Source organism: Galendromus occidentalis, unplaced genomic scaffold (assembly GCF_000255335.2).
Source record: "Galendromus occidentalis unplaced genomic scaffold, Mocc_1.1 scf7180000077486, whole genome shotgun sequence".
Lineage (NCBI taxonomy): Eukaryota > Metazoa > Arthropoda > Arachnida > Mesostigmata > Phytoseiidae > Galendromus > Galendromus occidentalis.
The window spans coordinates 524,585-548,799 of record NW_003805474.1 but is presented as its reverse complement, the minus strand read 5'-3'; the positions used below and the strand labels follow the sequence as shown (position 1 = coordinate 548,799).

The 24,215-nt window shown below is 50.7% G+C and overlaps 1 protein-coding gene across 1 annotated transcript; it reads right to left on the bottom strand.

Annotated features, from left to right (window-relative positions):
• Positions 1-19,730: 19,730 nt before the first annotated feature.
• Positions 19,731-20,201, bottom strand: LOC100907001 (NADH-ubiquinone oxidoreductase 75 kDa subunit, mitochondrial-like). The gene is made up of 2 exons (XM_003745947.1): positions 19,980-20,201; positions 19,731-19,874 (listed from the first exon to the last, which is right to left on the bottom strand). The coding sequence occupies exons 1-2, from the start codon at positions 20,199-20,201 to the stop codon at positions 19,731-19,733; spliced, it is 366 nt and encodes a 121-aa protein (XP_003745995.1).
• Between the last annotated feature and the right edge of the window lie 4,014 nt (positions 20,202-24,215).

Sequence of the window (24,215 nt, the reverse complement as noted above, 5' to 3'; positions counted from 1 at the left end):
CTGCCGTCCGCCAGTATGCTGGTTTTCTATTGCCCAGGTTTCTGGGTCCTGCTGGAGAGGATTCGTCGCGTGCTCCGTTCGGTTTGTTGATCACGGTCTCTGCACTCACGGGACTTTCGTTCCTCTAGACCTCTTCGCATTTTTCATTTATCGCTCTATGGAAAGCTTGCTCGTCTAGCCGTTTGGTTCTGAGTCTCGATCTTTGCGAAACCGTTCCTCCAGACGTTGAGACGGTGAACTCAATGTACTGGTGATCGCTGAGCGATTCGATGCTTTCGTCAACTCGCCAGTCCTCGACAAGCTGGCCCTGACTCGCCATGGTAAGGTCTATGAAGGTCTCAGTCTCTCTTCTCCTGGAGGTTGGAAGCACCCCATCGTTGAAAATGATTAGGTTGTTCCTGGCTATCATTTCCTCTAGTCCCACCCTCTAGTTCCCACGCAGTCGAGGTGGCCTTGAAGTCCCCGGCTACTCTGATCCTGTGTCTGGGATTCTCTCTAACAACGGTTTCTATCATTTGTAGGTATTCTGTGGAATTCTCCAGCGTGCTATTTGGAGAGAAGTAGCAGCTGAGAACTTCGATGTGCTACGATAATTCTACGGTCGTGATTCCTCTCACGGATGACTTATCGGTGATTATTGACGAGCCGGCTGCTCCCTAGACCCACATGGCACTGTCTCCTTCGTCGTCAGCTATCCATCCCTCATCTCTTCAGGCCAAGTTCTCCTACATCTTCCGGTCAACCTCGCTGAGTATGCAGAGATGTATGCCTCTCTCTCTGACCCTTCCTTCGAGGACAGCATGAGCAGCTCTGGCTCTGGGGAGGTTTATTTGTAGAACCTTTAGCATAATTTAGGTTTTTGTTAGATTTGTTCTTCTTGGATTGAATCGTCACCCAGGCTCCTGTATAGGTGTCTCTGGTCGCGGGGCTCTCCGCTTGTCGCTGCTCAGCTGCTTGTCAATGACGTGCTTCGATGGTTCCTGAAGAACTTCCCGGGTTTCCTCCGGTCGGCGCCTCGATTACCTCTCGTTGCGGAGCCATCGTCGGTTTTCTCTGCAGTGTCTCCGCTCTTTTGATATCATCGAGGGACTTTCTGAACACCGGGCAATCTCCGAGGTTCTCGTCGAACCGCGAGCCTCTCTCAACATATGCTTACTCTTTTTCAGAACGAAAGGGGCCGAGTCGAAGGGGATACCTCATAGAGTTCTGAAGACTATTTCGTCGGTCATCGGTGTGCTTAGAAACCAAATTAGTTCGTTCCGACAGGGCTCGATCCTCGAAAGCGGAAGGCTCAAGTACTTCCGAGAAGCCATCGATATGGAAGAGTTCCCCCTGGTAGTCGAACACGCGAAACGTATCTCGAACGAGAATCTGTTCATGGAAAAGTCGGCCCTTAGACGAGATTTCGCTGAGCTCATAGTTCAAATTATCATGATCATGCAAATCTGTGAGCGTTACGGTCCTTCGAGTTCCGAATACGGAGAGCTCAGTCCTCGAAATGTATGGATTTTCGCAAGCTGCCGATCCTTGACGGAAATGGCCTACTTGCGCTCGCGTCTCTCTTTTGTGGACCCGGCGAGCTTTTTGAGGGAGCACATTAACTTGACCCTGGTGCGAACAGTCGAATCGGCCGTTTCGAGAGAGATACCGCCCTGGGAGGGAATGCTGCTGCTCTGCAAGGAAGCAGGACCTGGCTGTGTGTATCGCTTGCTGCCATGCGTCTCCATCACACTCCTGAACGAACCGAAGGATGTGCCCGCAACGGCGGCGAGTCTCTTTCTCAGCATCATCGCGGAAGCCATATATACCTTAAGTAAACATTTCGGCAACTACACGTGCAAGATCGAAGAGAAGATCTTAGTGAGGCTTCTGGATATGGGAGCGTCGCCCTTGGTCACTTTGGATTCCCATTACGCTCTATTCCGGAGGATCGAGAAATCCTTGGAGATGAAGGGAACACCGCGACGGATCTTGGATGAGGTACGCCCAAACTCGCAGAACGCCGAGCCCAGACCGACAGTGCTCAACAGACTCATGACGCATCGATGGCAGGTGGCTAATCTTGACGAGAAGCCTCTACTGGACCGAGAAGACGATGATTGAACTCGAGACCGAGTGTCAGTTTGTGATCTTCATCAATTCGGCCATAGACGTCGCTGCGCTATACATCGATCATCGGAATGGGGACTACCCATAGTTGCTTCCTGAAAACGCCGAAACCAGACAGAAAACACTGAGGAAACATTCCTTGGGCCCGTTCACGAGCAACGAGCCATGAACGAGACGCGTCACATACGACTTCAATGAGGGCTGCGACGAAAACCACCCTATCGCGCACTGACGAGAATGTATTCATGATTCATTATTTATTATAAGTTATACGGACCGAATCATTCACGTCTCCATATATTAATTCAATGATATTCATTACGAGTAGTAGCTATCTGGAAAGCTATCCGACGCTGAGGTACGCATGCCATGCTCTAAGCGTTCTCAAGACGTCTCCGCATTCGTGATTTACAGCAGAGAATTCTTCTCGTTCAGAATCTACGAACTTTTATTCACGCGTCCCATAGAGAGAGATTCCCCATCTCCAGGGGACTCCCCCGGACTGAATGGACAGAAAAATCTCCGATTCGCACCGACCAGGAGCTCGACTCGATCATTTTGAAACAGGATTTTGACTTCCACGGAACCAGATAATGCGAACTGAGAGCTTGGAATTCTATGCGTCGGATGAGCGGGATATTCTAGATGTAGATGTAGTAACCTATGGGAAGCCCCAACCGACAGGTTTAATTTTGGCGATGTAATTCGAAACGCAGCAGAGGTTTCGACCAGGTAGAAAGCTGGGGAATTTCTGGTTCTCTGGGTCACTCATCGAAAGGGTCATGACTGATTCGAATCGAATCTCACGATGATGAGTTAGCGCGTACTCTTTCACGTATTCGTTGATTGCCTCGTTCAGCACCATACAATTGTTGGCGCGACACGCATGGACGTGCAGCACACGTATTCTCTGAATTATCACTGGCAGGTATTTCATGATCACAGATGTGTCAACTTCATCCTCCGCCGAAGAAGAGAGGCAGATTTCTTCGAGCGATTCGCCTTGAGCAAGGGCGTCCCAGAGTAGATGAGAACTCAACTGCAGCGATGGCGTTTCGATCTTGAAGTACTTCAGCTTCACGCATTTTCGAATGAATTCTTTGAGACCGGCTACGGTGGGCATCCCCGTCAAGCAGAGTCGCACGACGCGAACATTCGCATTCGCCAAAGATGCGAAAATCGATGGAGACGCATCAATGTTTCGCACAGTCAGCTCCTCAAGGTGCTTGAAGTCGCACACATCGCTCAGCGTCTGCGAGGTCAATGGCAGTCGGGTGTAGCCGCAATTGTGGGCGCATTCACCACTTACGACGAGCTGCTTGAGCTTGAGTGTCTTGAGGTATGCCAAGAGGTTCCATCCTGATCGTTGCCGCTTCGGCTTATGGACCGAGTTCGAATGAGCAGATTCCAGCGGTCCCAAGCCCTGATGCAGCGGGAAGAAGCAATGGGGCAGTGCGAGGGCGGTCAGGTTGGGCGCCGAATTGATCAAATTCGACCAATCTCCCCGAGGTAGTTCTCCGTGACATTCGGTGAGGTCGAGCTCGACCAGATCGCCCGACCACGCAACCGGGCTCTGGAAGAAATTCGCCGCTCGCTGCGCCGCTTCCGGCGATTCGCAATCGATTTTCAGGCCGCGTGGCGTACCCCATGGGAAATTCATGTGGCCCTCGGCCGCACATTCGAAACGAACATGATACGCGTCCCTGAGAAGATTCGGTGGCTCGCCGGAATTCGCAATAACTGAATTAGACGAATTGAAGTTCGCGTTCTCGTAGATGTAGCACGCTAAATCCATTTCTCTCCACGGATTCAGTTGCTCTGTGTCTAGACGCGACTCGAATAACTCTTGGAGGAGTAAGGGTATGAGTAGTCCTTCGGCTTGATGGCGGGAAACCACGATTTTTTCAAACGACCGATTTTTTTCTCAAACCGCGACCTTGAGGGAAGTGGTCTGACTTCTCTGCCTGTCCAACGGGTCACGGTGGACCGGAGTCCGATGAAATTCAGATGCAAACTCTCCAGGTTCGAGCAGCTGTCCAGGAACTGGAAGATGAGCATCATGGGCATGGAACCGGGCCACGTCTCAATGTACACATGGCGGAGCGATGTCACCGTCGGGTAGAAGAGGTCACCGTTGGAGTGGCGTGGATGACAAAGATCCATGAGCGTGTAACTGAAAGCCGAGGCGTACTCAGGTGGGTCGATACAACTGAAGCTCAAGGTTTCGAGCTCTTTGAGATGCTTCAGGAGGTCTCTCAGCTGAACGAGACTGATATCGCAGTTCACGACATGGAGTTCCTTCAGATGTGGACATCTCGAGATCACGGAAAGAATTCTCACTGGGGGGGACATGCAACTCGAGAAATCCAAGGAGCGAACGGTCGTTACTCTGTGACTGAGCAGCTCTTTCAAGTATCGATTGACGTAAGGAACTCTCAGCCGTTCGGTGCACCGCGCTGCGATGTATAGGAAACGATGATAAGCTCTGCTGAAGGCAGCGAGCGTCGGTGCGTCCATCAAGCCCGCAATGATTTCCAGCACGTCGTCGGGCAGATCCAGGAGCCCAGTCCTGCGAAGAGGAAGTCGGGTTATACTTCAGAGTGGAGTCTCCGGAGTCTCATTGGGGAAATCTCCAGGGGAGAACTGTGTCATTGTTTCATTGATCCATGGAATTCGACGGAACTATGAGTTAGGTTCGAATCAAGTCGACATTTTCAGAAAACATTCATCACACCGAGAAGCGCTCGTGATCGAATAAGGCGAACATGCATGGAAAGATCGTTTCGCGGGATCTTACATTTTCGTTCCTGGTCTTCAGTGTTCAATCCTTGAGAAGAATGCTATCTCGGACCGTCTCATATAGTCAGGATCACTCAGTCGGCTCCGGAGAGCGAGGATTCAGGAACACCGAAATCTTGCATTGACTGAGTCATTAGCAGAGCGACTTAGGAATGTCCGGTCACGACTCACTAACACTTCCTGCACGCAAGTTTCATATTTTTCCGGAACTTCTGGCTTCGCACACTCCAGGTTTCGGACACTGCGGGCTTCGGACCCTTTACACTCTGTTTTGTTTTCTACACTCACCACCGCGGCGAGGAGAGCGAGCCTCCGCTCGAGATCGTGGGGGTGAACTTCGCCTGACGAGCAGCACTCGGGGTTGCTGAGCAAATAGCCCGCTTATCCTGATGGGGTTTTTAGCGTTGTATCGAAAATCGCTCGCTCTGCATTTTTTTGTGGAAGCCGAGAGTCTCTCAGGAAAATTTGATTTCTCTAAGGAAAAGTGCCAGAGACGAGCCCTGTTGCAGCGCTGAGCAGCCTAGAGACAGACTGACATTCCCCAGATTTTCTCAATTCGATCGGAAACTCCCTAGAAACTCGCCGAACGGAGGCTAAGAGAGGGATTGCATTTTCGTGGGGAGAGAGAGCGAGCCGTACAGGGTCTCGGTGCACTCTCCAATTCTTCGGCCCATTTCAGTCGGGGAGAGTCATGCTCACAGGAATGCGGAAATACCTCCGGATGACCTAGAGCAGTGGTTCCCGAACTTTTTCTTCCTCAGAACCCCTAGGGGTTCCGCAGGGGTTCCGCAGGTAGACTTTGGGGTTCCGCGCAATCCGCCACGGAACCCAAGGGTTCCGCGGAACCCCGTTTGGAAACCTCTGACCTAGAGTATGTCGAAACTTTCGATCGCTCCGAGGCTTTTGAACGCTTCGGTGCCCTTGATCCCCTCGATTTCTTCTGGGTCTTCTCGCTCCGCGATTTTGATCCGCTTTGTGATTTCTTGCCTGCCTTCTTCGACTTTTCGTCTGCGTTCTTCGACTTTTCGTCTGCCTCCTTCAACTTCATGTCTGCCTGCTTCAGCTTCCTGTCTGACTTCTTCAATAACTTGTCCGTCTTCCTCGATCCCTTGTCAGCCCTTTTCGATCTCTTGTCAGCCCGTTTCGATCTTTTCTCAGCCCCTTTCGATCTCTTCTCAGCTTTTTTTGACCTCTCATCAGCCCTTCTCGATTTCTCGTCCGCCTTTTTCGACATCTTCTGCGCCTTCTTTGATCTCTTCTCCGTCCTTTTGGACTCCTTGCCTATCTTCCTCGACTTTTTGGCTGCCGCATCCGATCTTTTCCCCGAGGACATCGACCCCTTGCCTGACGACTTCGATTTCTTGCCTACTGACTTCGACCTCTTCGCAACAGGCGAGGAGAGGTTCTCTCGGAGGAGAAAATCTCCTTTTGCACGCCAGGGATTCTCGTTCAGGTTTTCTTGTGCTCAGGGAAGGTCACTGTCGATTTACTGCCGTCAATGAGATCAAAAGAGCTTCGGTTACGCGTATAGCTGTTCACACGCATAAGCTCAATCGTACGGGCTAGTGTATAGTTCATGCTCGAACAGTGCAGCTCTTAGCGTATTCCCTGTGTTTGCTGATCTCAGCGCAAGGAACTTCGGTGTCTGTGCGATAAGCAGTACTCAGCCCATGGGAGTAATGCCCTGATGATTACAGAAGGCTCAATTCATATGCATGATCACGATCAGAATCATAAATCGTGTAATTGATTATATTGCTCTTGGCGGCTCCGATCACATCATAATGTCTATCATGGCCCGCAAGTGGGGCCATCACGGAGCAATGACTTGATAATTCGAATAAGCCGTCTGCATTCTACACATAACGTGTCTATGTAATAACTTTTACGCTCGAGTCATGTTCGAAAGGGAATACGCTACTTTCGGGTGCGAGGCTCCCCCAGCCCTGACGCGGACTTTCAGTGCAGGACAAAAAATTCGCTTAAAGAATAGGGAATTGAGAAGACACACTCTCGTGTCTTCTTCCACTCGCCTGAGCAATGCAATCGGGACCGCCTATGGAAGTCACCTTCTGGTTTCCCGATCCGATCGGATCTAATGTCTGAGAACACTCATATAAGAGACGCTCATTCCCGAGAAGTTCCTGCTCCTCCTGAGGCGTCTTTGATAGGCGGCTTCGCCTCGACCTAAACGCAATACTGCGCAGTTCGGGATATTTCCACAAAAACTCTAGATATGAGATCTCGTGAAGCAAGCGGATTGGTTGATGGGAGGGCCATTGATCACAGGCGATCGGGGATCACGCTGGGCTAAACACCTCACCTAACTCTGCGGTCACCAGGCCAAGAACTCAAGTGCGTCTGGATTGATCCAATTCCATTAGTGTTCCTTGTTGCGGGTCATTCCCGGGACGAGAGAAGTAGGGAAATGGAATTTATCCCTCCACCGTCTACAATGTTACAACCCATTGGCTAATCCTAGTGCTGGTCGATCCGCAATATAGTTTACAATGACCACCGCGATTCGAGCCTGGTGTTCATTGCAGTGGAGCGTCGATATTATTCCGCCGTTTCTACTCCGTATCATCGCTCGTTTATTCAAACTGGGGAACGTATAAGCTTCCAAGGGCTGAAACAACGGTGTTCCCCGCTGGGCCTGGCTTCCGAGAGAACCAAGCGTCGACATTTGAGAAGACCAAAGACGGGAGTATGCCTTCAAGAATTCCTCATCTCAAGTCGTTCCGAGCGGAGCTTCCCGCGAATGCGAACCCCGCCGCCACCCTTGCATTCACGTTCATGGGGATATCGCGTTAGAAAACGATCATTCATCCTCATGAATCACGAAAGCATTCAATCGGCAGCTACGAGCGATTTCAACACACACGCTGAATCAGTTTTGAGCAATGGTCCCGAATTCAATCTTCGAATTTACTTGCTGTGCGACCGGCGATATCTTGTTTTGATTCTCAGTCAGGAAGCCAGAAGCGGGTCCAATCGAACGATCCGAGGCTTCGGAGACCATAGAGGTCGCAGCCGTCATCATCGACAAATTGACGGCGAGGTAAATTATATTCACTAAAAGGCCCGCTACGGTCAGGTACGATGCTCTGCCGGCTCTAAAGTCCATGATTTTCTGTGGCGTAAAATTATGGAGTGGGGACGGGAATATCTTTGAGGAGTTGAGCCGCCCTAAACCCTCCCCGAGCCATGAGACGCTTGTGGTTAGTTAGAGGATCAGAAACTCTACTGTCCTCTGAAATAGCCAACGACGAGATGAGCTCTAAGGTCACCTGGATCGAAGCTATGGACTCCGTGCAACAGCCTATCAGGAAACCGCCGTGGAAAATCAGTCCTAGCGGGCAGAATATCTTATCAAGCTCGATGACCAGCTGAGAGAGTCCAGCATGTCTCAGTCTCAACTCCCGAGCCTCTTTGGCATCGAGGGTGCTCCTGTTTCCGAATTCGATGAGATCTTCGTCAAATTTGCGGAATTTGATACCGACGACCTGCAATATCCTCCGTTTGACCGTCATCGTTTTCGAGAAATCGGATTAGCATAGCCTACATCAAGGAAATCTTGAGAAAGAGCCTCGGGAAGCTCTCTCCGCTCGGAGCTGATGCCGCCGAGCTCCGCACTCACGAAGGTCACGGAGACATAGAAGGAGAGCGATTGTAGGATTCCGGCAGAGAAAAGCACACAACAAAAGCACCACAAATGCCTATCTTGGCTTGATCGACGTCAAATTTCAAGAAGAATGCCGGGAATTTCGGGTCTTAAGTCCTGTCACTACTGATCCGGATACACCCCTCGGTCGGGAGGTGCGTGCTCTGGAAAAATCATGGTGTTCGAGAGTCCAGGACGTGGTTGCGCGATAACTGAACGGAGTTCCTACCCCGGAAAACGTTGTGTCATTCCGTAAACTGGATAGAGCTCGAAACTGGGGGTGGGATCACCGAATCGGAGCCAATCGAAGTGATTTAAATGGCAAAACACGTGCCTCGTGTGCCTATTTTGCCCATTTTCAGTGCCTATTCCGGCCCTTTTTGGTGCCTTTTTGCCTGCCTTCTCTTCGACTTTTTAGTGCCTGAAATTCGCAGCTCTAGTGATTATATATATCGGAGGTACTTCCTGACCCACTCTGGGCTCCTAGAAAATATACTTGCTCAGAAGGCGGAGCAGATTCAGTCTGGAATTCGGAGGAACGACAGTGAAAACATTGTGCGACGAAGCGTCGAGTCGCGGGGCGAGTATCTCGAAGAAGAAGTTAGAATCGACGCACTCTCAAACCCACGACTCCAGTATTCGAATGGGCCTATGCCGTAAACCTCACTGCTCTTTATCGTAGGCCTCAGGATCTCGCTTGCAGTTTTCTGCTCCATCTTTCTCGACCGGTCTCTCTTCTAGACTGGCCCTCCCGATTCGGATGCAGGGCCAATCTCCGGGCGACCTTGCGTTTTTGAAAAACATCCGGGAAATACATGTCTGTTTAAGCTTGATTATAATTGGGTCCGTATTATGAACAAGTCAACGGACCGTCACGCTATCGATGTCCAGCTTGTCAGGATGGTTCATTTTTCATGCACAAAGTTGAACCAGGCGATCGAGAGATTGAGAAGTCGGACCATTTGACCTCGAATTCCGTCAAAGGTCAATCAATGGATCATACATGCATCGTTTGCGAAAATCTACATAATCTTCTCCGTCTCGTCCGAAGATTTCGTCGTCTTCGGAAAGGTCAGTACTCCTATCGCGCTTCCGAAACTTTCTCCAGGTGGTTTTCGCCGGATGGCAACTTGCTCACTTCTTCCTCAGTCTGGCGTACATTTCTGTTGACTGTTGACGTGGTTTCGAGACAGAGAGACGGACGGGCGATTTAGTGGTTTCTGAGAGGCAGTCTCCAAGAGACGAATATTCTCCAGAATGGTAATCCGGATGGCCATTCCGGAGAAAAAGGAAAGTACAAGGAGAAAAAATCGAGGTGCTTTTATTTTGCTTTTTTATTCTTCACGATTCCGCCATCGTAAACGAGCCATAATACACAGGTAATTCAAAAAGTCATCGGGAGATTCCCTTCCACCTGCATGAGGAGCAGTCACATCGTTGTTCGTTGTTTCCTCCGATTTCGCCGTCATAAGTGTAGGGACGACAAAAACAGCCCTCTCTGGGAGTTTAATACTTTCGGTCGCCACTTTTGCTTTCCTCTATGATCAGGCTGACGTAAGTGATGACAGTACCTAAGGTCTTCATGAGAGCACCTCGGTTCAAGCTGTAGAACCGCCAAGCGGTTATCTGCACGTCTTTGACATTCATTTGCGATAAGAGAAGCCTGATCTGGAAAAAAAATTATATCCATTGGAATTCAGCCGGAAACATGTGGAAGTTGCCGGGAGGATGCCTACCTGCTGCGAGTCGATCTCGGGGTTCGAAGTCTCCCACTCGCCCAGCAATTCGTTCAACAATCGGCTCAAGCGCCCAGGAGCTTCACAGACCATCGCGGTGGTCACCGTCACGAAAGTTAGGCACGAGATCATGTAAACGAGGTTTATGGTAGAACTTGCGGTCTCGAACGCGGATCCGCTCTCCATTAGTCCGCTCCGGTATCTCTGTATCAGGGGAATCCATTGTCATTCGCAGAAGGCGTTTCAGTCGGCTTACGTGTAAACACACTACAAAATGTTCCAACTTGATGTCGAACCGAAGGCATTCGATTCCGAGATGAAGGAGTAGGTACACAGCTTACGCGCACGAATTTCCCCGTTTCCAGACAGCATCCGATGACCACGCCGCTGTGGAATACAAGTCCCATCGGAGACATGACGCCATCTAGGGAGAGAACCAATTGACACAAGTCCGCATGCTGCAGTCGGAGCCGCGAAAATTCTCTCAGGGAGAAGGTGCTGGCTGTCAAGCATCCGATGAAATTCTCCTCTAGTTTCCGGAACTTGATGACGATCAACTATTGAGGATGAAATTCCCTCATTAGCTAGGTGCACAGTAACTGTAATGTTTCCGACACCACAATCGATAGTAAACAGAGACCAGAATCGAATGTCCTTTGTTCAGAATGCGCTCCGATCTGCTGATCCTCTGACAAGATTGAGAAAGTGCTTTGCTTCGACCAGAAGATCGCTCGAGATTGTCGTTGGCAGCTCCTCAAGATTGGCGACATTGATTATTATCGTTCGGATGCGAATCGCTTTCCCTCACATCTCGGTATGAGCAGATTTCCTGCATCGGGTAAAGCCTCGAGTGTCTGTGCTCCTCGGGGAATTCAATGAATGAAGAAGATACGAGTGATAAGACGAGATTGATCTCTGGTCGCGAGTTTTCCCGAGTCGAACTAGCCGCTCCTGAGCGGAAACTCCGTGGCTGCATACTATCCACGGCCCATATCTCTTACCAGCTGATTACATCCTTACGAGCCTTTAGGCGAATCGATAAGGTTCCCAGATTTTCCCGAGAATTCCAGGAACTGCGAAATATCGGAATTCTATCCTGCGTATCGAGGACATGAGTTCCGACACCAATGCCCGACAGTTTCTGAGTATTGCATGATGCCCCGGTATGACGCCGAGCGTCGAGGTAAAAGCCTCATCCAGACTGGCTGTTGAACACCCATTCCGGTATGGCTTACTGGTCTTATTGAAGGAACGCCAGAGCACGAGAGACTGAGTTCGAATAAAATTCCAAAATGGAATTTATTCACAAGCCCATCTTGCCGGCTGAGCCCATATCTTTCTGTCCGTCCCACGAGGCATGAAATCCTCCAGCAACGGATAAACGGTATCGACAGCGGGGAACAGCTATGGGAACTCGAGAGTGAGGCGTCGCGTCGTCTGTTTGACAGGGGGGAAATTCGCCGGAATACGAGAATAATTCTCCCGATCTAGGATTGAACGTTGGAGAATCCGATCCCTGCGAGCATACTCGCAATGAACTCAGGTAGGTATACGCGTAGATTGGCGCGGGTATCGGAATAGACTTGCTGGGTAATCGAATCAATGCGATGGATTCCTGATAATTACCACCGTTCGAATTCGCGAGATTCGCAAAACGAGAACTATACAATGCTGAACAATTCAAATTCTCGGAAATCTCACTAGATCAAGGGAGATATACGTGAAAATTGCTGTTGTAAGACCCGTGGAGATGATGAGCCGCTGCAACACGAGGTAGATCACGGAGATGATCGTGACCGAAATATAGACGCCAATGTTTAGCTCATCCGGATTCAGAAAGAGTTCACGCTCAATATATTTCGACACATTATCCTTGTCGAAAAAGGAAGCCAGGTCGACGGCAACCCGCGCGAAGTTGTATATCCACTGTGAGAGATTGAGGATCCGGACGAAGCGCATCAGCCTTGCTCCCAGCACACCTGGAAGCAATATTCTCTTCCGATCACGAAATTTACGCCTCTGAAAGACGGAGTGAAGATGGCCTCTAGTGAATGATAAAATGCCCGAGAGCCTCATCCTCACCGTCATGCGGGAATTTATCGTACATTTCCAAGACTCTGTTGAGTTTCTCTACGTTTCGGGTCTCATAGCCGAGAATCAAGAAGACGATGGACGCTCTGGCGAAGGTCGTGTCAGGTTCCAGTAGATGTCGAGCGAATAGTGATTTGAACGCGAAGGATCCCACGATTCGGACGAGAACGAATATCATGAAGGACCTTGCAATTTTTTTGTAGCGCAAATACCTCCAAACGGCGCTTCTGGACCTGGAAAACTCGCAAATACATATCTGCGCCTTAAGTTCAAAGTAGATAACTCTAGTCACGAGATAACTCTCGCGTGAGGATCGCAAGTGAGTCACCGCCCACCGGAGGTTCTACAGGAGCTCCTCTCCACAGTCAACATATTGTGTTTCTCGTTTCCGAGATGAGGGAGCTCCAGGATCACCTTGTAACTAATCCGCAGATTCAACCGAGATGACAGTCATGTAGAATAACGATCCACATCACGAGCGCGGAAATCAGCAGATATGCTTCGATGTCTGAGACACGAGTGCCTTATGATTAGGAGACTCCCATGGTAGCTATGAGACAGAACTTCAAGGAGAAGCTCCTGGAGCACACAGGGAGGCTCGCTTCGACACAAGAAGACTCAAGGCTCCTTGACAGAAGGATGGAGATCGACAGCCTCCCCCATCAAGCCTTCGATGGAGCGGCTGCAGCGTACCGAATGAATCCAGCGACGAAGATGAGTGTGCGCTTAAGGTTAGAGCTAATTCCCGAACGCACCTTTCGAATCCGACAGGTTTTGTGAAAGGTCCCACGGCCACCATTTCGTTGGTCTGCAGTAGAGGTGCGAGAAGTAGAGCGGCTGAGTGCACTGTCATGTTCTATGGGGTGAAGCTCAATGACAAAGCTACTCGGCCATCGTGTTCCTCGCTCCCAGATCGTTCTCTGCAAGGTCAGATCGGATTCTAGGCGCGCCAGTGGAACACTCACTATTTGTCACATGTGTCCAAGCTTGTATATGTTTATCGGAGTATCCAAAAGAGTGTCCCGCTAATAGACCTGGCATGAACAGGCTGAAGACGATGACGAGTATTCATTAATTTCCCCACCGCATGCTCAGCGAGCGGTCGAGGCAACGCCGACAGCCACAGCAGAGCTCCCATCAATTTCAATCCATGCGGACGGAAGGTGGCGAGCGATCAATTCCCCCCCCCTAACACCATTATGAATCAGCGTTAGGGACGGGGCTATATTTAGTCAGCCGGGAATCTTTTCACATAGGTACTCAGTTCAGACTCGAAACTCCTCATCGAGCTCACTCGTGATTTCCAAACCACTACAAGGGCGCCCGCGAGCATGTCTTCCGACTTGACAGGAATTGCGCACCATCAGGCGAGAATTTCCGGACGTCCCTCACGGTCTACGGCTTGGGGGGTTCCGTTTGGCAACCAGGTAGCGTGACCCCAGAGCTTCGCCGATTGACCATTCCCGCCACTGCGACGATCCTCGGAGATTCGTCTATTAGCGAGTCCTCTCGTCAGCGCTCTTTACAGCCAAGTGGCGCTGCCTGTCCAGAAAACTGTTCGTGTTTTCCCCCCACTGCCAAAGACTTTAGCACGGGCACGCGTGAGCGACGCGAATATGCCTCAAGCACGGTACATGATACATGATGCTGTACTTCAAGTGTCTGTCCTCTCGATTATTAAAGTATCGCTGAGTCAAATTGGAGTCTCGTGTCGGATTGCCGCTACAAGAGAGCTGCAATCGGACTCATCCCTCCTGCCGTATCAATGAATTCATCTTCCCAGAAAAGTGGATTCGATCGATCCCAGCCCAGAGCCGTCTCTCGATGAGCAGCTGCTGTTCGACAGTATTTTCACACTTGATAATCTGGGCGACTCGCTTCCCTTTTCGGCTCGCTTTTGAAAGCGGCGTCCTTCCGTATCTTCCCGATGATCCTCGTGCCGTCACCAACTCGAGAAAAATCTCATCTCTCCGTGCATCGGATAGCCATACATGATCTCCTACGAGTTGATTCCGAACGTTGCCGGCCAATATGGGGGGTGCGTAATGGACCAGCAAGTTATATGAGGCAAGTGATATGAGGACTATTCGAGCTATGCTTGTCGAAGATATCTATTCGAAAATCCTCCCGAAGGCTGGCGGCGATGTGTTGCTGGAGCATTCCTCCGTGGAAGAACGCACGAAAATGAAAACACGCATTGAGATAGAAAGAAGCTCGAGGAGGTTCATAATTGACGAAGGCGCGAATGTTGACCCTTCTCTCCATATACTCGGAATCCGAGCACCATATTGATGGTTTTTGTCGAATGAGGGAAGATGGCATTCGAAGCGGGAAGAATTGAGGATATCCTGTCGGTATTTAATTCATTGATGCAGAAAATGCACTAAATGATCACAAGGAGCTCTACATGTAGAATATCCATGATACATGTATGCAGTATATGCACAAGACGTGCAGAATATGCGCCAAACATGCAGAATATGCGCGAAACATGCAGAATATGCGCGAAACATGCAGAATATGCGCAAAACATGCAGAATATGCACCAAGCATGCAGAATATGCTCTGGAAACGCCCTTTCACAATCCGAAAATCGAACTTTTCCGGGCTAGACTTCACAGCCAACGTTTAATGTTCCGGGTACCGATATTCACATTGCGTCCGGGGACGTATCCATAGATAAAATGTACCCGGGAGGATCGAGGCCGAGTAATGCATATTCTTCCGGCAGCCCGGATCGAACCCACACCCCCTCACGCGCAAGCGGCAGCGAGTAACTAGGTAGCCTTGTGTAACCCGTGGGCGACGCATGTGACGTGACAGAGTTTTAGGAAGAGACCGCTCAGGATGTTTCCAGTGCATTTCATGAACGCAGCGGCGTCTGTGACGAAGAGGAGGACACGGTCGTGAAACATGCGCCCTCGCCACAAGAGCGCCAGGCTGTTGCAGAACAACAGAGCAATTGTAGTCGAGTTGATCTTCTCGACGGTTTCACAAGCCAACACCGCGGAATATCCGATAGCACTGGTCCGACGATCACGTTGGCGACGTATCGCCCGCATGAGTCCGTCGTCCCGTCTATCGAGACCCATTCATGATTTTCGCCTATAGCTAGGGCTTTCGAAAACCCGTCCCTCTCGAGAACCGTGGGTCACCGGTACCCGAGAACCGAGGGTCGAAAGCGAGAAGAACCTCCTTTCCTTTTTCTTTGTAGAGGGGAGGGAAATGCCTTGGTGCACACCTGGGACGAGTAGCCAGACCCCACCAGGCAGTGTGGGGCTCGCCTCCTTCCGTTTGAGGATGTGTCCAATGCTTTTTAGGAATTAGAGACCCGAAAATTATAGGACTTTTATCCACAGCATAGAGCTCGCGAAATCGAAAGGGAGTTGTCGTGTCTGGCTGAACGGAGCAAAACACGCTCAGTTACGGGAAGGAAGAGAGTGGTCTGTATTCCTGCTTCGATGTGACCTGACCCGAGCGAAACCCTCAGAAGAGTGTCGGTTGAGAAGATCCCGTAATCCTAGACTGCACCGCGTTCGACCTTATGATTCGTCTCACACCCGAGCTCCCGAGCGGTGAGTTCGTGGCAAGGAGGAGAAGAACACAAGGGACACTTCGCGACTTTGCAATGGAACCTCAAGCTCATCCACTTCTTCATCGACTACTAGCGCTCCCGGTCGCCGCTTGGCGGCGACTTGGTATCGCTTGACTCACTACACATGCGCTAGCTCCGAGTGCGCTGGCTCCGAGTGCGCTGGCTCCGAGTGCGCTCGCCTTTGTCGCGCGTGCTCTGGGTCGCCGTCCGTTCCCGTTTCCCCGTTTCCCCGTCCTTTCCCGTTTCCCCGTCCTTTCCCGTTTCCCCGTTTCCCCGTTTCCCACGTTCCCGTTTCCCCACTTCCCCGTTTCCCTACTTCCCGTTTCCCTACTCTCTCGTCTCCCCACTCCCCCGTGTCCCCGCTTTTATCCCGTATGTCCTTCGGAAAATCTATCACGGCTACAGCAATTTTCTGCGAGAGTCATTAGTAGAGAGACAGAGGCCAATGATGACGGCGACCCCCGACAGCCTTCTTCGGAGCTCCCGAGAATCCGCCCCCACATGGTGGTCCAGCCATTGAAAAATCCTGCAAATTCCCGTCTTTCCATTGATGAAATCCTTGATTCTCGATGAGAGGACCACTCAAATAATTTTCTCATGGTGGAAGGACCCATCACATGAGAACGACGACCCTCATATGACCCTCCTGAAACTCCCGGGAACCCACCCCTGAATTTTCGCGGCGATCGGTTCAGGCGTTTGTGAATTTAGCGAATTTCGGATTTCTCATTTTTTTCCCGAGATTTCGTATTTTCGTGGGTGGAGCACTCAAATAATTTTTTTAAGGTAGAAGGACTCATCGCATCGGAGAACTGACCCCCCTATAACCTCCGCTAGATCCCCCAGAACACGCTCCTAAATTTTCACGACGATCGCTTCAGCCGTTTTCGAGTCTATAGGGTAGCCCGGACATACAAACAGACAAACAAACAGACAGACATACGTTTTTATACATATACATAATTCCGGAAACCTTGCGTATTACATCTTCTGAAGCTCCCTCATCTTTCAACTTTTTTGCAAGTCTGCGCACCACTCTTCTTTTTTCTTCCTCAATTCTTCCTTCATTTTCTTCCTCTATCGCGGCGATTCTCCTTTCTTCTTCAATTTTCTTCCCCGACCTTTTCGAGTTCCCGCTTGAGCAAGTCTTCCATATGTTGCTTACGAACGGCTTCGTCGTGGAGACTCTTCTCCCGCGCTTCGTAAAGCTTCCTCTCGACACCGCTGAAGCTGATTGATTCGAGAACGGATTAAGTTCCCCTCATGCCTTCGACTTCCAATCCTTCCGGCAAGCTATCCTTCCCCGTAAAGCGGGACGAGTCAGGAAAGCCAACCAGCAATTCAGAGGGGCTTTCACTGTATGACTCAAATCTTCCACAGTTTCACCAATGGGTTTTCACCGTATGACTCAAATCTTCCACAGTTTCACCAATGGGTTTTCACTGTATGGCCACCAATGCCTTTGGAGAATTTGCTCAGCTCTATGAGATGTATCTCCGAATCATGGAGCCCCCGCCGTCTGGTGAGCCGGTCGACGTATTCGTAGGTGCTATGGTAGTCCTCTCCTTCAGGCTTTACGTCAAAGTTTACCGATCGCCTTCTTTAGACGAGCGTACTCCTGTCCTTTTCTGAGTTCTTTCTCGTACAGCTTCGCCCAGTAGTACAAGGCCTTTTTTCGTAATCTGGGCCGTACCCCACCTGGACTTCGATGTTGTAGTGCTTGCCCGTTTTAACCGTCGGCGTCGCCTTTAGGAAGGACAGGGACGGGGAAGGGTCCGACGCCGACTCTTACACGAGGGAAGATGCGATCGCCGCCTGGCAGCTCGGGTGGTCGGGGATAGCTCCCGGCCAGCCAGGATACTGGACGTCCCGACTTATCCCGGATCTGGGCCCTTGGCTCGACCGGAAGGACGGCAACCTCTCGTATCCCCTCGCGCAGCTACTCTCAGGACACGGCTCCTTTGCCAAAAACCTGTTCCGCATCGGGAAGATGGACTCGCCGGCTTGCGTGCTGTGCGCCTCGGGGGAGGAGGATGACGCCGCACACGGCTTTACGGTCTGCAACGGGACGCTAGACATCAGAGAAGAATTCCGGAGAAAGGCCAACTTTGCGGAAGGCGCTTCGTGTTCAGAGCCGGTTTCATGCATGCTCAGGGGCTCGGAGGAGTGGAGGTCGGTGGCTGGCCTCGCATGGGCAATAATCGCCCGGAAGGACCGCATACACGAGGAATGGCGACTCGCGCAGACGGCCGCCCCCACTCTAGGAGACGCGCGGCCAGCCGCTCAATGCATAATCTCGTTTTTACTGTTTTGTGCGTGAAGAAACAGGGTCGTCATCGCCGCGTTTTGGCCTTCTCTCGTCAAAAACGGCCACCTCGCCTCATCGTCGCTGGGCATCGCCCTCAGCAAACTGAACAATCGCGTTTTTCACTGTTTTGTGCGTGAAGAAACAGGGACGTCAGCATCAATAGAGGGGGAGCTGGCCACCAGGCCAGTCCCAGCTCCTTTCCGCCCTTCCCCCAGAAGGGTTGCAGAGGATAAGGGTTTTTTGTGGGTATTCACCGCAAGGCGCGAGTCCTACACTGCCGGTCCCCGAGAGCGTTGACATCACCTCGGCCCGTGCGTGCGTAAACGCATTTCTCCCTAACCTCCACAAAAAAAAGCTTGTCGCCTTTATATCGAGGATGGATTCTTCGTCTTCAATGAAATCCTTTACTTTATAGGGATTAAGGATTGCGAGCTTGACGACTTTATCCGCTCGAGAAACCACCGAATTGATTAACTCGACGAGAAGAACCTTGTTGTCGTACACTCCAAATATATTCCTAGATGCCATGTCGGAGCGAGGATCGACACTACGCCTGAGTGATTCCGATCCTCGCTGATTTTCCTGATCCTCCAAATGAAATAAGTGCAACATTTTAGTTCGAGAAGCTGCAGGGTAACTGAGGACCCATGAATTACAGCGGAAAGAAACTACAACGCTTCCATACTACTTACGCGTTCCTCAGTATTATTAGGAGGTGAATTGCTGGAACACAAGCCTCGTCTTCCGGAAACATCAGCGAGCGAAGATCTCTGAGCCTACCACCAATCACGAATCGGTGTCTTGATGGCGACTCGCCGCGCTGAGCGCCTCCATTTTTGCTGAAATCATGGCGGTCCACCGAAGAGCGTCGTGTCAGATTCAGTGAATAAATCTGACTCTTTGATGCGAAAATCGGAAAAATGGGAAATCAAAGACTTCACAAGCATAAAAGAACGAGACTCATATCTCATTCGATTCGACTTCTTCTCGTCTCACCTCCAGATGTGGCGCGGAAGATGATCCTAATCTATGCACGAGATAATTTGCGGCCATCCTCTCATCCGGTGTCGTGGCGATCTCGTTGGCGACGATCTTAAAATTACTCTCTTGCCAGTCACACGCCTCGAGCACTCCGTACTCACGGACCGTGGGTGTGTTCGATCGCTGTCGCTTGGAACCGTGATTCGAGGAACGAGCCTTATCTGGAATCCATTTTCCGTCAACGTCATCGTTGTTCTTCGAAATACTTCTCAAAATGTCACCACATGACGTTGCAACGACTTTGCTGCCGATCGCATCCTGGACATCGATGATTTCGCGTCGAAGCGTTTCCCACGGACGCGCACTGTCGCTGTACGCTTCCGAAGTTTGAGATCTCATCGGACACACAGCGATCACTCTACCTGAGAGTTCGGAAGGGAAGATTCTCTAGATGTACGTGCTGATCTGTATGTCTTTACCACGTGCATAGGATCCGAGGGTCGGAATAGCTGCGTTTTTCGAAGCGAATCGAGCGCGGCGTGTTCTTTGAATGCAGCGACGCATGACGGTTGTCACCGGAAGGCCGAAACCCTGGAAGATGGAGCAAATCGAATGGTGACGAAATACTGGAGAATTCGCACTCATCTTGAACAGCTTCCTTTATCTTCGTCCTGATTTCGCCTTTAATGTTCTCACCTTATCCTCGAAAAGTCGTTTGGCCATCGGGTACTTGACGCCGGTGAAAGGACTCCGATTCAAACAGAAAGCCATGGACTGTTCGAGGTTGCCTTCACCAGCCTGATTGCAGATCATAATATCAAGGGGATGCTTGTTGAGCAAAAACTCCACGACGCCTTTACGAACTTTCTCCGTCGAGAGCGAGCTCGTTTTGATTTTCCACATTTTCGTGACAGGCATGGCGCCGGCCGCCGCCACTGGTTCAGGAGACTTCCCCACCTCGAAGATCCCTTAATAGAGGATTTGTGAGAAATTGTGTTCCTTCTTCATCGCGAATAATTCGGTATGGGCGTTCGTCGTCAGCGCGTAGAATCCGCGAAAGTTCACGGCATTTTTAGGCGATTCCCCATGTAAAGCCCTGGGTGACCGAAAAATTCCACGACATTCCGGCTGAACTGAGGCGACGAACGCCCATACCTCTTAGGAAGTCCTCATTTTTCGTGAACCTTCCAGACCATTTGGAGCAATCAGATGGGCCCGGAAATTCCCCACACCGATAATTTGCTACTCATAGAAACTGATTCAGATCAATTGCTATTCACAAAAACGTCTCCTTTCGCCGGTGCACGAAAAAATCACTTCGAGTGGTTTTTCGTAACGAATTTCGAGAGGACAAGTACCAGCAGAAACTTGGAATCCTCCCCATGTTGAGAAATTCTAGCCCCGACAGGAGACCTCTGGAGGACTCGAGGCCTCTGAGTGGGAGAGAAACGATTTCATCAGACGCTAAAATCCATTATCGAGACGTACCTTGACTGACTTGACATGTATGGATAAGTCGACCAATCCTAGAGCTGAGCCCACAAACTTCTTTTGAACCTGCTGGGCATTGCTTAAAATGCCAGATACGCCTCGACGCGACATCTTCATCCCTAATCCACCAAGGCACTGCGACACACACAACTGCCGCTGGAAGCTGCCGGGTCAATCAGACTGAAAACGGGGATACAGTATAATATCGCTACCACGAACCCCCAGTAGATAAAGCACGATTGTTCCCCATTTGAGGCGCAAGATATTCTAACCAAGGAGATACGTAATCTCAGAAACGAAAAAATTTTGGGGACTGGCAACTTGATGGCTCGGTGGCGAACGCAAGAAATCATCTTTTTTTTCAATCAAGTACCCACGGCTACATGCCTCATCGAGCATACCATGCCCAATGTGGACATGCGCTGCACTTCGGGACTCCGGGAAGACGGCTCTCCTCTCTTCTCGTGTGATCCCCCGCGATCTCACGAAGTCGAAGCGGATGCGCGATGTCCGATTTGAATGTTCATTCCTTCGCGGACAACGCGGCTCCGGAACTTCACGGGGAGGAGTTCTTCAAGCATGCAATATTGACATCCATGTAGGACTCTAGCGCCAAATCCGAAGTACAGACTACAACTGGCTGCGATCGGCGACATGCAGGGAAACGATTGACTGTTCAAAAGATCCCGCGCAGTTGCAACTAGCTTAATTCCAGAGAGCAATTTCAAATTCATCGTTATTCAAAAAATTCGACGACGATTACGTTGGTCAGTGTTATCGCTGGATTTCGTGGGTCTCTCGTAAGAATGACGCTTTCCATCAGCGCGGTGCTTCGTGAGTTGGTGCATCGTTTCCGGCCTGATCTTATGAGTCGTGACCATCTTACGAGTGAGGAAGGGGGATGTTGTGATGTATGTATTAGAGATGTTTCTGCGGCAAAGAGCTGGTGAAAGGCCGGATATCGACGGGGGACCGGCTCCGTTCGAACTCGAAAGGGAAGTTTCTCCTCTGTGCGTCGGGGGTGAGTTCCCAGACACCGCCGAGGGACCCGGTCCTCCGCATAACGCCGAGAAGTGTCCGACCCCGGAGCTTGACGAGGGCTGCCCCATCGAAGAAGAAAACGCACCGGGGGCCCTCGTTGAGAATGACGTTGGAGACGCGGCTTATGACGAGCAGGCGGATGCACAATCGCATCGGGCCGTATGGTCGAATCGGCCATCCCGTCAAGACGACTTCTAAATGACCCGCGTCCGCGTGAGTTTCACTTCCAGCGCGGTCGTGGTTTTCATGCTTTTTCCGAAACCGCTTTCAGATACGAAGAAAGTTAAGAAGCCGAAGATGTTCAGCTTATGGCTGACGCCTACACATATAGCATCCTTACAGCAGCAACCGAATCTCGATGGTCCTCTAGTTTAGATATCAGCGGATTCCGATTCCATGAATCGAAATTCTCGGAGGTCCACGACCGTTGACCTTATATGTGTGTATGAGTGTTGCCTTAGTATGACGGATTCCCCCGGTCATCGAATTCTGCACTCGAGCGGGAAGACCTATTCTTCCGCCGCGCGGTCGAGAAACGCTCCGTTCAAACAGCCCGGTTCCCCGTTCGGGAAGAATGCATGCATGACAACGACTCCGTTGGTCCGTAGAAGGGGCGCGAGAAGTACAGCCGCTGAGTTATTGCCCTATTCCACTGAGTGAGTGAGTAAATGAAGCTCGATGACAAAATTGCCGGCCTTCGCGTTCCCGCCCCATATCGCTCTCTGCAAGGTCAGATCGGATTCTAGGCGTGCGAAAGGAATACCCACAATTTGTCACTTACGACCGACCTTGTATTTGTTTACCGAATTGTCCAACAGTGTATCCCGCCACACCATCGCTAATAGACCTGGCATGGACAGGCCGAAGACTGTGACGAGTATCCATTAATTTCCCCACCGTATGCTCAGCGAGCTGTCGAGGCAACGCCGACAACCGCAGCAGAGTCCTCATTAATTTCAATCCATGTGGACGGTAGGTGGCCCACGATCAATTTACTCCATAACACCATTATAAATCAGCGTCAGAGACGGGGCTATATTGAGTTGGTTCTGACTCTTTTGATATACTTGGTACAGCTTCGGAGCTCCTCATGGAGCTCACTCCTGATTTCCAGACCTTCTCGTTTTGAGGAGCGAAATTCGGTAGATCCTGCAAGGTTCCCACGATCCTTCCCAGCATCGAAGGGCTCCATTCGGCAACTATGTAGCGTGACCCCGAAGCTTCGTCGGTTGGCCGTACTCACCCAGCATGATTTTCGCTAAAAGTACACAGCGCCTCGAGGATCGCTGGGCAGAACTCCCGATATCTTCAAAGTTCTCGGAACTCAAATCAATCGAAGAAGCAATTCTCGTTCTCATCATGCTGGAGTTGAATTCTATCTCGCTCTGGAGATTCGACAACCCGGGAAAGCGCGACACATCTCCCAATCGGGAATCTCTGCGAATTGAATGCGATCCTCGATTTCCAAGCCCTGGAATCCTCGGGTGATGTGTTATAGGCTCAAGTTCGTAATATCCATGCCCCCCATCACAGTCATAAGATTCCACAGTTGGGAGCTAGGCAGAGGGTTTCCTGGAATTCATGATTACAGGAGCATCATTGAGGGGACTCCTACTGGGGTTTACGGATCTTGTGCTCCGGAGTCGTGATTCTGACCTTTGTGAGGAAAGTCGAAAATTTTTTTGAATGGAGAAAGGAAACCTCCGAATTTCCAGTGTCTCCGGAGCATAAGGTGGGCTGACTCAGACGGTGCGGTGTTCTCAGATCGATACCTCGACCATTCAATCGAATCAGCGTCGACTCTCCGCTCGGAAATCGGAGGAGAACAAACGAGTATCTTTCTTAGGGCCTCTGCGGCTAGAAATCCGGACCTCCATGCCAGGGCGGGCTTGAGCTAGGCTCCGAGCATCTACGAAGTTTGCGGGCGACTTTCCGTTGAGCCTAAGGCGCTCGCGCGAGTGCACCCGTGCTAATGGAAAAACTTTCCGATCCAGAGCGGCAATTCGTCAAGCAGATCCCGTGTCGAAATCCGCACTTATCCCAGTCTTGGCTTTATGTCGCGAGTATTCACTCGTTCGGAACGAGCGCCGCGTGCGGTTGCTCGGCCGGGAAGAAGGAGAATAATGTTAGAAAGAGAAAAGTTCGCGGTGAAAATGAGTTTCTGATCGAGTGTATGGGGAATGTAGATGCGGAATACAAGGCAACACACGAACTGCTCATCCATTGGACTCAGGATTGAGAAGGTGGGAGGGGGACTCGAGTAATTCTTCCACTAATGAAGACATGCGAGCGATTGTATTCATTGTTTTATGCGAAATTCCGTTGACAGCAGTGAACAAAACATTTATGTACAGATCACAGGAGCTCTATGGATCGCAGACTGGAATCTACTGGCAGAGG